The 13,349-nt window shown below is 39.8% G+C and overlaps 1 protein-coding gene across 1 annotated transcript; it reads right to left on the bottom strand.

The window, feature by feature from the left end:
* Positions 1-10,700: 10,700 nt before the first annotated feature.
* On the bottom strand, positions 10,701-11,744 carry LOC145090624 (uncharacterized protein At2g29880-like). Its single transcript, XM_079028761.1, has 2 exons — positions 11,403-11,744; positions 10,701-11,315 (listed from the first exon to the last, which is right to left on the bottom strand). Exons 1-2 carry the CDS (start codon positions 11,742-11,744, stop codon positions 10,701-10,703), a joined length of 957 nt encoding a protein of 318 aa, XP_078884887.1.
* Between the last annotated feature and the right edge of the window lie 1,605 nt (positions 11,745-13,349).

Below are 13,349 nucleotides of genomic sequence, written 5' to 3'. Positions count from 1 at the left end.
GTGATGTTCATGTAAGATTCATTTTGGATAAAGTGGTGAGATTCCAGGAAAAGGATTTAGAGAACCATTTTGAGCTTGAATTCGTATACCTTCTTCAATAGCCTTCTTGATTTGATCTTGTTGCTAACCCTAATACTTTCTTGACGACTTCATTAGGCTAATAGGACCAAATGAGATTGTAACACCCATAAATTCAGGCCAGGCAATAAAGTTATTATAAGCCATAATAATGACTTTTAAACAATAGATTATTTAGGATAAATAATCTTAACCGAGTTATAATATATGTCGTAAATAGTGAGTTGGATATAGGTTACTTATTAGCCCCAAGTGATCTAAACAAAAGTTGAAGATATCGTTGTTAGGATTCCACTGATATAAAGACAGCCGAGAATGGTCATCAGATGAGATAGTTATGAATTCTTAACGGATATTAACCATCTAAGCCCGTTAAAAATATAAATTAAAAAACAAAGTTGGAATTAGCCGAAGAAGTCTAAAGGAAAGTTGTAGATCTCGTCGAGAGCTTTCCAGGGATATAGAGAACGTCAAAAACAAAGTTCGTATGAAGAAGATATGAATTTTTAAAGATTTGGAAATTCGTATGTGCACGTAAAAGGGCGGCGCGCACACCTTCTAGAAGCACCATGCCGACCCAGCCAATGATCAACATGTGTCACACTCTGAGGGGAGGAGTGCCGACCAAGCCTATGTACGACGCGCACTTGGTCAGGCATGGCACGCACTTGTACGATTTTTCTTGCTTTGAATAATTAACCAATGCATCAATATAATAGAAGACACCCATGGCTTTGATACTACTGTTAGGATTTATGTACCATAACACTCCTATGGTGCACATACAACCCTAATAACTTTTGGATCTAAGTTTTCTCTAGTTATACATGCAAAAAAAAATTCCAAAGCATGAAGCCTACATCTAGGATACAATTTGACATATGAATCATAAAAGTAAGTTAGAAGAATACCTATTAATTATAGCTTGTAGATATTAGTTTTTCAAGATCCTAACACCTCAAGTGTGATGCCTCAAATGTCTTACAACAAACCAAGAACAAGAGGAGGAACTTGAGAGAGAGGTTCAGAGACACAAAAATCGTTTAGGGCTTCTAGGAACACATAGTGCACAATTTTTTACTTTAGAGGAATACATATATAGTGTAGAATTCCAAGAGTCATAAGCAAAACCTAATTCTTACACTTAGGCTTATGTTCCATAATTCATATGGACTAATATTTCATGGAATTTCACATAAGCTTTGTCCATCATGGATCAATAGCCCAAACCATATGTATCACTGATTTACACATATAATCAGTCTCCGTTAATTTAATTAGTCTCTTTTGATCACTAAATTAATTCCAGTTAATTCTTGATCAATAATAATTAAATAGTATGATTTCTCAATTAATATATTATACTTATAATATTTTAATAAATCATAGATAACCACTTTCTCAAATATCCATCCTACTAAATTGCTCCATAGAGTTGCAACCCAAATAGACCATGCTTATATCGGGTCAAGTACATACCAATCATAGTTAAGGGCTTATACACCTAATCCAACAATCTGAGCCTCCATGTTTTCCTAATAAACCCTTCATGACGAAGTGCATCAAAATTGTCCATATCTCAAGAACTGCAGATTTCTTGAACTCCCTTGGATTTGTAAGCCCCTTTGAACCCGATTTGGTTCAAGAACTCTTGAAACTCTTCTGCGGTTGGTTTAAAGACCGAGATTCTTTTGGATTTGGGGAAAATCCAATGGTTCTTAGGAATGCATCTTTCGTTATACAAAAAAGTAAACTAAGTTTTTTGAGTGAAGAACGTACCCGTAAAATTACTGGGTCGTAGTGTTCGTCTTCTATGTTGGAGATCGGAATGGCGTTGGAAAGTCGGAGCAAGATCCAAAATGAAGTCAAGGGTCTAGATTTTTTCAAAATATATTTTGAATTTTGAAATTCAAATTTCTGATCCGGAACACATACGAAAATTCCGGAATGAGCATTCCGAAGGCAACGAAATGGGCCGACACATCCGAAATAGGTTCCGAAACAGCCCATTCGGCAGAATGTGGTTATTTTGCAAAAAAAAAATGAGTTATATTTTTAAAAACACACAAAAAACGATTAGTTTACTCAATTTCCCTATGCCAAAGGGGAGTGGTAACACTTCTAGCACTCCATTTTTTTATTTTTTTTCTAATTTAATTTAATTACTTTGTTTTAATATAGAAACTTTTTGTGCATAAATATTAAACAAATTTTATTTTTGAAACCATAAACAATTAATATAATATCAATTATATTTTCTAAAAAAAATATTTCATATTAAATTAAAAAAGTAACAATAAATTAAAACTTAAAATACTGAACACCGACAAACACGATTTAATAATTCACACCAACGAACAATTAACAGACCCTAACTGTAACATCCCAAATTTCGAGTCCAAAATTTCATTTTAATTAACTGAGTATAAAAACATTCATAAGAAAACTACGTAGAAATATATCCTTTCATAAATCAACATATCATGTCTGAAAACCCAAATCATAAGATAGCAATATGTTAGAGTATAATCCCAGAATATCACAAGTGCGGAAAATCAGTGCGTGTGTGTATGATGTGCTGCTACCGCGCCAGCTCCTTCCCCTTCGCTGAAGAGGTACCTGAAACCAAAACTGTAAACTGTAAGCACTAAGCTTAGTGGGTTCCCCCATCGTACCACATAACATACAATCACATAACATACATATACTTTTAGGCATATCTGGGTGCCCGACCTACCCCTTCGGTCATGTCGACCGGATACTGCCTAGCATATCTGGGTGTTGGCCTCCCCTTCGGTCATGTCAACCAGGATACTGCCTAGCACATATGGGTGCTGGCCTACCCCTTCAGTCCTGTCGACCGGATACTAGGGACTATTTCACCCCTCTACTACTACCACATAACATGAATCACATAATCATATTTTATCTAGTATGACTGGGTATGACTACCCCTCTTTGGCCCTATCGACCGAAAATCTTAGGGACTATCTCCCCTACTGCTACTGGCATATAACATCATCTCATACTGACACATAACGTATCATGTAGTAGCAAACCTAGATGAATATCACAAAGACAATCATCTAACATACAACTCATACTAGTGGGCCGACATTGTGGCCGTAGACCCACTGCTACTGGAAGGTAACTCACCTTGAATGAGTAGCTGCTGATAACCTGCGCGGGAAATCTCTGTCTGCGGCTGCTCCGAAAATCCTCCGGCTATAATCCCCACAAAACACTTAGTCAGAACCTAATATATACTCTTAGGGTAAAATGACTATTTTACCCCTGACCAAGTCAAAGTCAACTTCCAGGTGACCCGACTCGTCGAGTTGGGCCGCCAAATCGTCGAGTCCATATCCTTTCATCTGTCCTTCTTCACGCCTCTACTCGTCGAGTTTGGCAACGACTCGACGAGTTCTCCTTCTAAAACAACCCCGAATGAAACTTCATCCGACTCGCCGAGTTGTATGAACAACTCGTCGAGTTCATCTCCATCCTATGAACAAGTCCTGCCCTCGACTCGTCAAGTTGTATGAACAACTCGTCTAGTTCATCTTCTAGAGTTGGGAGATTGCCTTGGACTCGCCGAGTCTGCTCATGCACTCGCCGGGTCCAACGAACTCTAGGACTATGGCTTATCCCAATATGTTGGGTCACTCCTCAGGACCCTCTAAAACCTTTCCAGCACTCCACTGGGTCTCTTTGACCCATAACAGAAAAGGGAAGTCTAACCTCGGACTCGTCGAGTCCCAAGAACGACTCGCCGAGTCGACACTGTCCAAGTCTATTTCTTCGATTTTTGGGGTACAACTCTTGTCCAAATGATAGATCTAGGTCCCTAAACTTGATCTAGCACATAAAGTTACGAACTTTACGTGCATGCATGGAACTTAGAGCCTAAAATGCTCTAAAAGAGACTCTTAAGTTGCATGGGGGCTTCCATGGGTGCAAAAGCATCCCTTTTCTGCCTTGTAACTCCTTCATGGACCTAGATCCGAAGCCTCAACCCCCAACCATGCGTGCAATCATGGTTGGTTACCAAGAATGGCTTATAAAAGCCATAAATCTCCCCAAAAGGGATCTAGCAAATGAAGAAGCAAGGTGTCGACTTTATACCTTATGGGAACGGCAAATGGCGAACAAACTTGAACTCCCTTGGTCTTCTCTTGATTCCTCTAGGCTTTTCCTTCTTCTTTGAGTTCAAAACCACCAAAAAGCACCACAAATGCCTTAGCTTTTTACACAAACGGTTAGGGTTTGCTATGGGCGGGTTTCTGGAAGCAATATGGACGAAGGGGTGGCTGGGTGAGATGCTTAAATAGGGTGCAAACCCTTAGGTTAGGTTTTGTCCAGTCAGAGTCTACTCGTCGAGTCTGGGAGCCGACTCGACGAGTCCGTCATTTAAATCCCGTATCAAATCCGCTTCAACTCGCCGAGTCCCATGCCAAAAATTCAAAATACTTAAATAGAATACATACCAGGAACCAGGTGCTACAAATCTCCCCCACTTATTTTAGACTTCATCCTCGAAGTCTGCTGCTCGTTCCTGGAAAAAGCTATGGGTAATGCTCCATCATCTCATCCACCGGCTCCCAAGTCCATTTTGAGCTCTTCCGATGCTGCCATTGCACCTTCACCATCTCGACCCTCTTGTTCCTCAGATCCTTCGATTTTTGGTCAAGGATCGCCACAGGCCGCTTAATGTAATTCAGGTTGTCATCGACCTGAATATCCTTTAAAGGTACCACTGCCGAATCGTCCACCAAACATTTCCATACCTAGGAGACGTGAAAAGTGCTATGAATCTGACTGAGTTCGGCTGGCAAGTCCAGCCTATACGCCACTTTGCCCACCCGGGATATAACCTTGAAGGGTATGATATACCTGGGACCCAACTTTTCCCGTTTCCTAAATCGGATGACGCCCTTCCATGGCGACACCGTCAGGAGAACCATATCTCCGACCGGGAACTCCAGGTCTGATCGGCGCTTGTCAGCATAACTTGTCTGCCGAATCTGAGCAGTTTGAAGCCTGCTCCAGACCTGCTGAATCCTCTCTGTCATCTTGAGCACCACTTTGGTGCTCCCCATGACCCTCTTTCCAACCTCACCCCAACATATCGGGGTCCTACACTTCCTCCCGTATAACATCTCGAAGGGAGGACGGTCAATACTCGCGTAGTAGCTGTTGTACGAGAACTCAGCCAATGGGAGGTAAGTATCTCAACTACCACCGAAGTCCAACACGCACGCCCGCACAAGTGATGGATGCTCCGCTCGCTCTGCCCATCCGTCTGCGGGTGAAAAGCGGTGCTAAAGTGTAGACGAGTTCCCAAATCGTCGTGGAATATCTTCCAAAATCTGGAAATAAACCGCACATCTCTGTCAGTAAATCACGGAGACTGGCACTACATGCCTAGCCACCTCCTCCCGAATGTAGATGTCGGCCAGCTTCTCGGCCGATATACTCTCTTGGATCGGTATGAAATGAGCACTCTTGGTCAATCGATCCACGACTCCCCGCGTGGTCCTGGGAAGTTTGGTGATGAAATCCACGATGACCCATATAGAATCCACTTCCACATGGGAATATCTAACGACTGCATCTTGTCGTGTGGTCTCTAATGCTCGGCCTTGACCTTCCTGCAGGTCAAGCACCACTCCAAGTACCATGCCACATCCTGCTTCATGCAGGGCCACCAATAGTTGAGACGAAGATCCCTATACATCTTCGTCGCCCCGGGATGGATAGAAAACCTGGACTTGTGCGCCCCCTCCATCAATGTCTGATGCACGCCTCCATGAAAGGGGACCCACACCCTATGGTGAAGGGTCAACAATCCTCGGCTATCATAGTCGAAGGAGGAAACCTGATCTACAATACGCTCATTCTTCTGATGTTCCTCCTTCATAGCTTCCTGCTGGGCCTCTCGGATCTGCTCCAACAGCGGAGTCACCACGGTCATCCGCATGCGGATATCCCTGATCGGCGCTGCCTTGCGGCTAAACGCGTCGGCCACTACATTGGCCTTCCCCGGGTGGTAAAGAATCTCACAATCATAATCCTTCACCACGTCCAACCACCGACGCTGCCTCATGTTCAGATTTGGCTGGTCCATGAGATACCTCAGGCTCTTGTGGTCCTTGAAAATGGTACAACAAACCCCATAGAGGTAATGACGTCAAATCATGAGGGCGAAAACCACCGCCCCCAGCTCCAAATCATGTGTCGGGTAGTTCGCCTTGTGAGGTTTCAGCTACCTCGAAGCGTAAGCAATAACATGTCCTATCTGCATCAAAACTGCGCCCAAAACCGAGATGGACGCATCACAATATACGAAAAAAATCCTCCATGCCCTCTGGCAGAGCTAAAATTGGCGCCTTGCATAATCTTTGTCTCAAAGCCTTAAAAGCAGCTTGCTGCTCAGGCCCCCAGCTAAAGACCATGACTTTCCTCGTCAGCCTGGTCAGGGGTACGGCTATCTTAGAGAAATCCTAGTTGAATCTCCGATAATAGTCGGCTAATCCTAGGAAACTCTGAATCTCAGATAGAGACCTCGGAACCTCCCATCTCATCACGGCCTCCACTTTGGCCGGATCAACCGATATCACGTTTTGGTTGACAAGGTGCCCAAGAAACTGCACCTCGCGTAACCATAACTCACACTTGAAGAACTTAGCATACAAGTTCTCCCTCCTCAAAGTCTCTAGAACCTCTCGCGGGTGCTCCTCATGCTGCTCCTGCGTCTTGAAGTAAACCAAGATATCATTGATGAAAACTATCACGAATCGATCCAGCATCGATCTACATACGCGGTTCATGAGATCCATGAACGCGGCAGGAGCATTGGTGAGTCCGAAGGGCATCACCACGAACTCGTAGTAGCCATAGCGATTCCGAAACGCAGTCTTCTGCACATCCTCCTCTCGGACCCTCATCTGATGATAACATGAACTCAAATCGATCTTGGAGAACCAAGATGCTCTCTGTAGCTGGTCGAAGAGGTCGTCAATCCTCGGGAGTGGGTAATGGTTCTTCACTGTTACCTTGTTCAGCTCCCGGCAGTCTATGCACATGCGATGCGACCCGTCGTTCTTCATGACAAACACAATCAAGGGCTCCCCAAGGCGAGCTACTCGGCCTGATAAATCTCTTGTCTAGCAGCTCCTACAGCTGTATAGACAACTCCTGCATCTCGGGAGGAGCCAACCGATACGGTGCCTTGGCTATCAGAGCTACACCAGCGACTAGGTCAATCCTGATATTTACCACTTATTTGAACGAGCATTACGCATACCAAACATACATATACGAGTTATCAAACTATTATCTTGAAATCATTTATGTACTGTGTACACTACCATGAGATTTACCACTTGTTTGAATGAGCATTACACATTTTTATGGATTTTCTTATCAAGTATAACAGGTTTTTCATGACAAACTCTAGTTAAGGGCCTTATGAGTGAGACATTATTCATTACCCTAAGTACAAACAAACACTTAGAAGACCCACACCACTATAACCGTTAATCTTCGGAGCTGAGATACGTATGTATAGATCTATACGAGTAGACATCCCCACTCGTGGTTGCTAGCTACAACCTCGACCGATCAATCGAAGCGGGTGATAAATATCTAAAACAGTTTTACGACGTCCAATGAAGCGTCGTAGGGGTAGGTACAGTCACGTAGCTCGGTTATAGGACTCACTATAAGCATTAACTAGATCTCATAATCTAGAAACCACAGATCTGGTTTCTCTGGTTATCAAACATTTTGAGTATGGATTTACTCACGGTTTTCTTTGAGCACCAAACATTTTGAGTATGGAATTACTCACAGTTTCTCTGATTACTAAACATTTTGAGTATGGATTTATTCACGATTCTTTGAGTACCAAACATTTTGAGTATGGATTAACTTTCTGATTACTAAACATTTTGTGCATGGATTTAATTATAAATTTCTATTTTATCAAACATTTTCAAACATGGCTTAAACTATAAATGGAATACTTTTTAATATTTTAAAGTATCATTACTGCGGTTAGCAGAAAACCTGTAAACTTTCACCAACCTTGTGTTGACCCTCAAAATTTCATGTATTCTTAGAGTATCACTAAACGAGCTTTCAGTCAGAAGATCAGTCATGGATTTCAGGCGACCTAGATTTATCTAGCTTTTGTTAAATCGGCCTATCCGTTAAGGGAACTTTATGAATTTCTTATTATGAACTTTGTATTCAAACCTTAAAGAGTAATGTAATTGCTATTTTGTTTGTAGGGTTTCAAAGCACTCCATGGATGATAGCAATGGGTCCCTTTGATGAATTGTAGGTTAAAAGCCCAACACTTGTCTTTTCCCTATAAATAGTCATGTAATATTCATTATTAGGGTTAAGAGTAAGGCAAAATGTAGTCGCCACGTGAGGTTTCTTATGTATTGTTAGATTCTTTAGTCTATGTTGAAAGTGTAATTTATTCCTCTTGTTTGAATAAATCGAGTGATCATTCGACCTAATCTTCATATTTGTGTTTTTTCTTATTTTCCGCATCTTGTTCATCAAATCTTAATTAGGGTTTTCATCCCAACAAGTGGTATCAGAGCGGGTCTTTGAAGATCTATTGATTTTTGAAGTATCGGTTCTTAATTTGGTGATTTTCTGCACAAGTTATTGAAGATATTGGTGTTTTGACGGTTTGGAATCAAAGTTTTTTTTTCCACTGTTCATGGAGATTTACAGTGTTCACTATTCATCTGGTATTTTTTTTAATCTATTCGTATCCGTTTGTTAATTCGTCCAATATCAACAACGATTCTACGGTTTTAATCTGGCCCAAATAATTGGTCTGTTGCTATTCATGATCCATTCCCTAAACCCATTGTTTCGATTGCTGTTCGTGCGTTTTTGGACCAACCAATATCGATTTCTGTTCATTGATCTTATCATTCCATGAAATCGTTCATCGCTAATCGAATCATCTGTCATCAAAAACGATTCCAATCTTATTAATTGATTTTGTGTTTAAACTAAATCAATCTGTTCATTCATGTTTCTATATCGAATATCGATTTTATATCATTCTGTGAAGCCAAGAACAGATGAAGATAGTGATGAATTTAATTAGAAAAATCATTTGATCCTGAAATCGATATGAGAAATGCTGATATTGGTATTTGTCGATAATCAATTTGGATGGTTAACCTTGGAAGTCAAAATCAGATCGAAAGGTTTAAAACGGAACTACAAAATCACTTTGTTGAACAAAAATCGGGGTCAAAATCAGATCTTGAATCCTGTTTGGTATTGATTGAAATAGAAAGAATTAGTCGGATCCTACACTGAATCAATCTTTGTAATCGGAAGTGTGATACGGTGAATGAAGAGTCATACCTGAATGTCAAAATTTCTTTGAAAGACTTTACCTGCGAATGATCTTAGTTTCAGTGATTGGAAATCTGGGCTTGCATGCTTGTTACCTGCGATTGTTTGGGTTATGGTCAATTGTGTTTCGACTTTAATGGTCAAAATCGTAAAGAATGGTCTCACCTGCGAAGGTAATTGGGAGTATGGCTCGCATTCTTGATTGGAACTCGGTTGAAATAGGTGTGTATCTGTTCGAACGTGGTAGTCAATTAAAAAGTCAAAATTGACTGTGATTTGGGGTGAACTATGAAGGAACATCTAACCTGCAAATGATCGAAGCTCGTTTTTTCTAGGCTCGCACACATAACGTTCGTCGACGTGGATTTGCATCAGGTTTATAATCGATGGACTTGGAACGAACCTGGAACGAACTTGGGTTCGCATGATTATGCTTGGAACCGAATGGAACCAAACGTTCAGTTGGGTTTGCTTTTTGGGTGTGTAATCAACATGAAACGAACCTTACAATCACAAGCGAAACTCATAGAAGCAAAGGTCACAGACGCGAACATTTGAAGCGAACCTAAGGTTCGCTTCCGGTTGACAATGATTCGCATCTAGCTTCAAATAGGTTTGGAATTGGAATTGGCCTGGATTCCTAACTCCCACAAACATAAGAAATGTGAACGAAAGGTTTGATCGGAATAGGATTTGTGGTTCCATCTGTTTGAAGTCGCCATGCCAGTCGCTTTGGGTGTTGATTCTTTTACACGCTGCTCCTGAGTTCATTAAAGGAAAGAAAAGAAAAGAAAGGAAGAACAAGTAGGGAAAAGAAAAGAAAGGGAATGAAAAGGATAAAGTATTCCATGCTCCCGAGTTCAAAAGAAAGGAAAAGAAAGTATTCATTTTAGGTGTTCCCGAGTTGAAAGGAAAAGAAAAGAAAATAAAAAAAAGACAATTATACCCTTCATGTTATTAAGTAAATATTTTAAGTGTTTACAACCCCACATCCATTCTAACACCCCCCCCCCCCCCAAAAAAAAATAACCAACTCTCCCCTCCTCCCCATCTAGTTAAAACATTAACAAAACCTTTTTTGAAAAAGGAAAACCGCATGTTATTCAAAACCGCATGTTATTCAATTGTTTTCAAGATGCAAAACAAAAACCACAAACAACTTTAAAAAAAAAAAACCAAAATCATAAACGCATAAGATCAATCCAGTAACAATCACTCAAGGTTATTCAATCACGTGCACCCATCATATCTTTGAGGACACCCATCCATATCTGAAGGGGACAACTGAACAATGTCCTAGCTTTTGCTTGATTTGCTGCCAAAAAATTTAGAGCCCTCGGTAATTCATGGGGTTCCAAACCCACCAACTCCAATTCTCTATAAATTTCGTCCCCTGTATACTCCCGAGGATAAGCTCTATCAAATATTACATTACCCTCCCTGATAGCACCAGCCACATTATCAACCGATTTCATTATCTTTGAGTTAAAATCTTCTTCTTCTTCTTCTTCTTCTTCTTCTTCTTCAAATTTCCTCTTTTTACTCTTACACTTCTTTGCACCTGAAGACTGCCCTTGTGAAAACGGAGTTGGAATAACACCCTGAATGTCATCATCAAGATCAACATATTCGTTCTCCAAATGAATTCCATTGTTAGCTAACAAGTCGTCAACTTCTTTAATTGTTTCAACTTGAATTTTTACATTTTTATTTAATCGGTCATTTCTTTCTTTCGCCGTTTCAGCATGTGCACCAGATGCCCTATCCCTTGCAAATAATATCAACATATCATCGAAGTTTGCAATCTTTTTTGTCCTTAACAACGCAGCCTCAGGTTTTGACTGTTTAACAACACAAAAATAATTAATATTGCAAACGATAACATAAAATATTTAAAAAAATAACATATACATAAAAGAAACACTTACATTTATTAAATTATCCCATACTTCTTCCTCTGCTTCTATTAGTTGAGTAGTTGAATTCCAAGCGAACCCGCTCAATGAAATTCCCCTAAACAAATCGTACCATTGCGAAAAATGTTTTTTTAAGGTTTTGTAGCGATTCTTCAAATGACTTTTGGTAATATCCATTTGATGCTCTATGTTCAACTCCTCAACCATTTGAGCATATGCAGTTGGTGTGAAACTACCATTCACCCTATTTCCTATCTCTTGTTGTTTAATCATCGCTTTGATGTACGCATAATCCATCTTATCTGACCATTTAACTTGTTCCTTTTCACTACCACTAGCTTCCTGTTTGCTCATGATGACTTTGCACATAGGAATAAAAATTAAAGAATCATACATTGTTAGACCACAATACAAAGCATAATACTAATGAAAAATATGAAGGGTAAAACACATAATTAATCTCAAAAACCAATCCTCAATAAAATGTGAAATTGAAAACAAAATGCATCAATAAGAAACTAGTTTTAAATATTAATTTAATTGTTTGAATGTGCCAAATAATTTACCCACATTTCATTTGCAATTGAATTCCTTAGTTGATCTGCCCTACTATTATCCTCATCTGTTTCTGTTGAATTACGACGATCTTGCTCTTGTGGTTCGTTTAAGATCTCCTGGATCACCTCATCTTCAAGATTTATGTCGCGGTCTTCATCTAGTAAAAAGTTGTGTAGAATACAACATGCCAAAAATATGGCAGATTGTGTTTCACAAGAGTAAAATGGTTCCGTTGTACTTCGAATGATAGGAAACCTTCTTTTAAGGACACCAAAAGCTCGTTCAATGGCGTTACGTAACGAAGCATGACGAAGATTAAACAACTCTTTAGAATTTTGTGGACCACGCATGGAGTACTCTTTTAAATGATATCTAACACCTCTATATGACGCCATTAGTTTATTCGTATGAGGCAAACCCCCATCTACTAAACAATATCTACCTATAAAGAGCTTAATCAATATTATTGAAAAATATTAGATATTGAAATTACATTGGTTTAATAAATTACCTGATGGAATTAGTAGTTTATCATCTCTAGTAAATGCGTTCTTTATTATTCTCGAGTCTGATGCAGTACCCTCCCAACCCGTTAACACATACGTAAACTTCAAATCAAATGTGCAAGAAGCTAATACATTTATTGTCGGGTATCCCTTACGACCACGGTATCTAGGGGCATCTCAGTTAGGCACATGGACACGAACATGTGTTCCATCTATTGCCCCTATACAATCCTTGAAAAAAGGATAAAATATCCTATTTTCTTGAATTTCTCTTGGGACAACATCACATGTAGGTTGCTGAATATAAAGACCTTCTATTGCTATAATCGATCGTAATACTCTATGGAAGCACCTACTCGTTGTTGATCTAGAGCGACGATACATCCACGAGGTAAACCGAGTTCGCAAATCATTACTTACAATATGCAAAAATCTAGCAACATGTTCCTCAACGGACATGCGTTGCGTACGTCGTAAACCACCTACAGTTTGTAAGATTTCACACAATCTCCTAAAAGCATTTTCACTCATACGAATAAGGTCACGACATTGACCACCTTCTAAAAGATTGTGTAGCAACTCTTCCCGTACAACTTGTCTTTCTAAAATAACTTTTCTAGTGGGTAACCTAACCCGATTTTTGTTGGCCATATTACGTTGTGTAATAAAAGTCAACAACAAGCAAATCAAGTTAACGACTTGCAATTGTCGGGCTCTTAAAGCATGAGCAGGGTTGAGTACCGGAGTATCCATAAGGACTAAATATGAACTAATCCCTTTTTCTGATACATGATCAAATAGTTTGAGTTAAATTTAAACAACATTGATAAAAATAACATGTAATTATACAGAGTTGATTTATTATTTATAATTAATAAACCTTTTTTGTTATAAA

This window comes from Lactuca serriola, chromosome 2, assembly GCF_051521515.1.
Source record: "Lactuca serriola cultivar US96UC23 chromosome 2, Lser_US96UC23_V15, whole genome shotgun sequence".
NCBI lineage: Eukaryota > Viridiplantae > Streptophyta > Magnoliopsida > Asterales > Asteraceae > Lactuca > Lactuca serriola.
Note: the sequence above shows the minus strand (reverse complement) of the source record. Positions and strands in the feature narration are given on the sequence as shown.

Coding starts and splice junctions, on each gene's coding strand:
- LOC145090624 (XM_079028761.1), bottom strand. CDS start 11,744: ATGAGCAAACAGGAAGCTAGTGGTAGTGAAAAGGAACAAGTTAAATGG. Junction 11,316..11,402: donor TATGGGATAATTTAATAAAT/GTAAGTGTTTCT, acceptor GTTGTTAAACAG/TCAAAACCTGAGGCTGCGTT.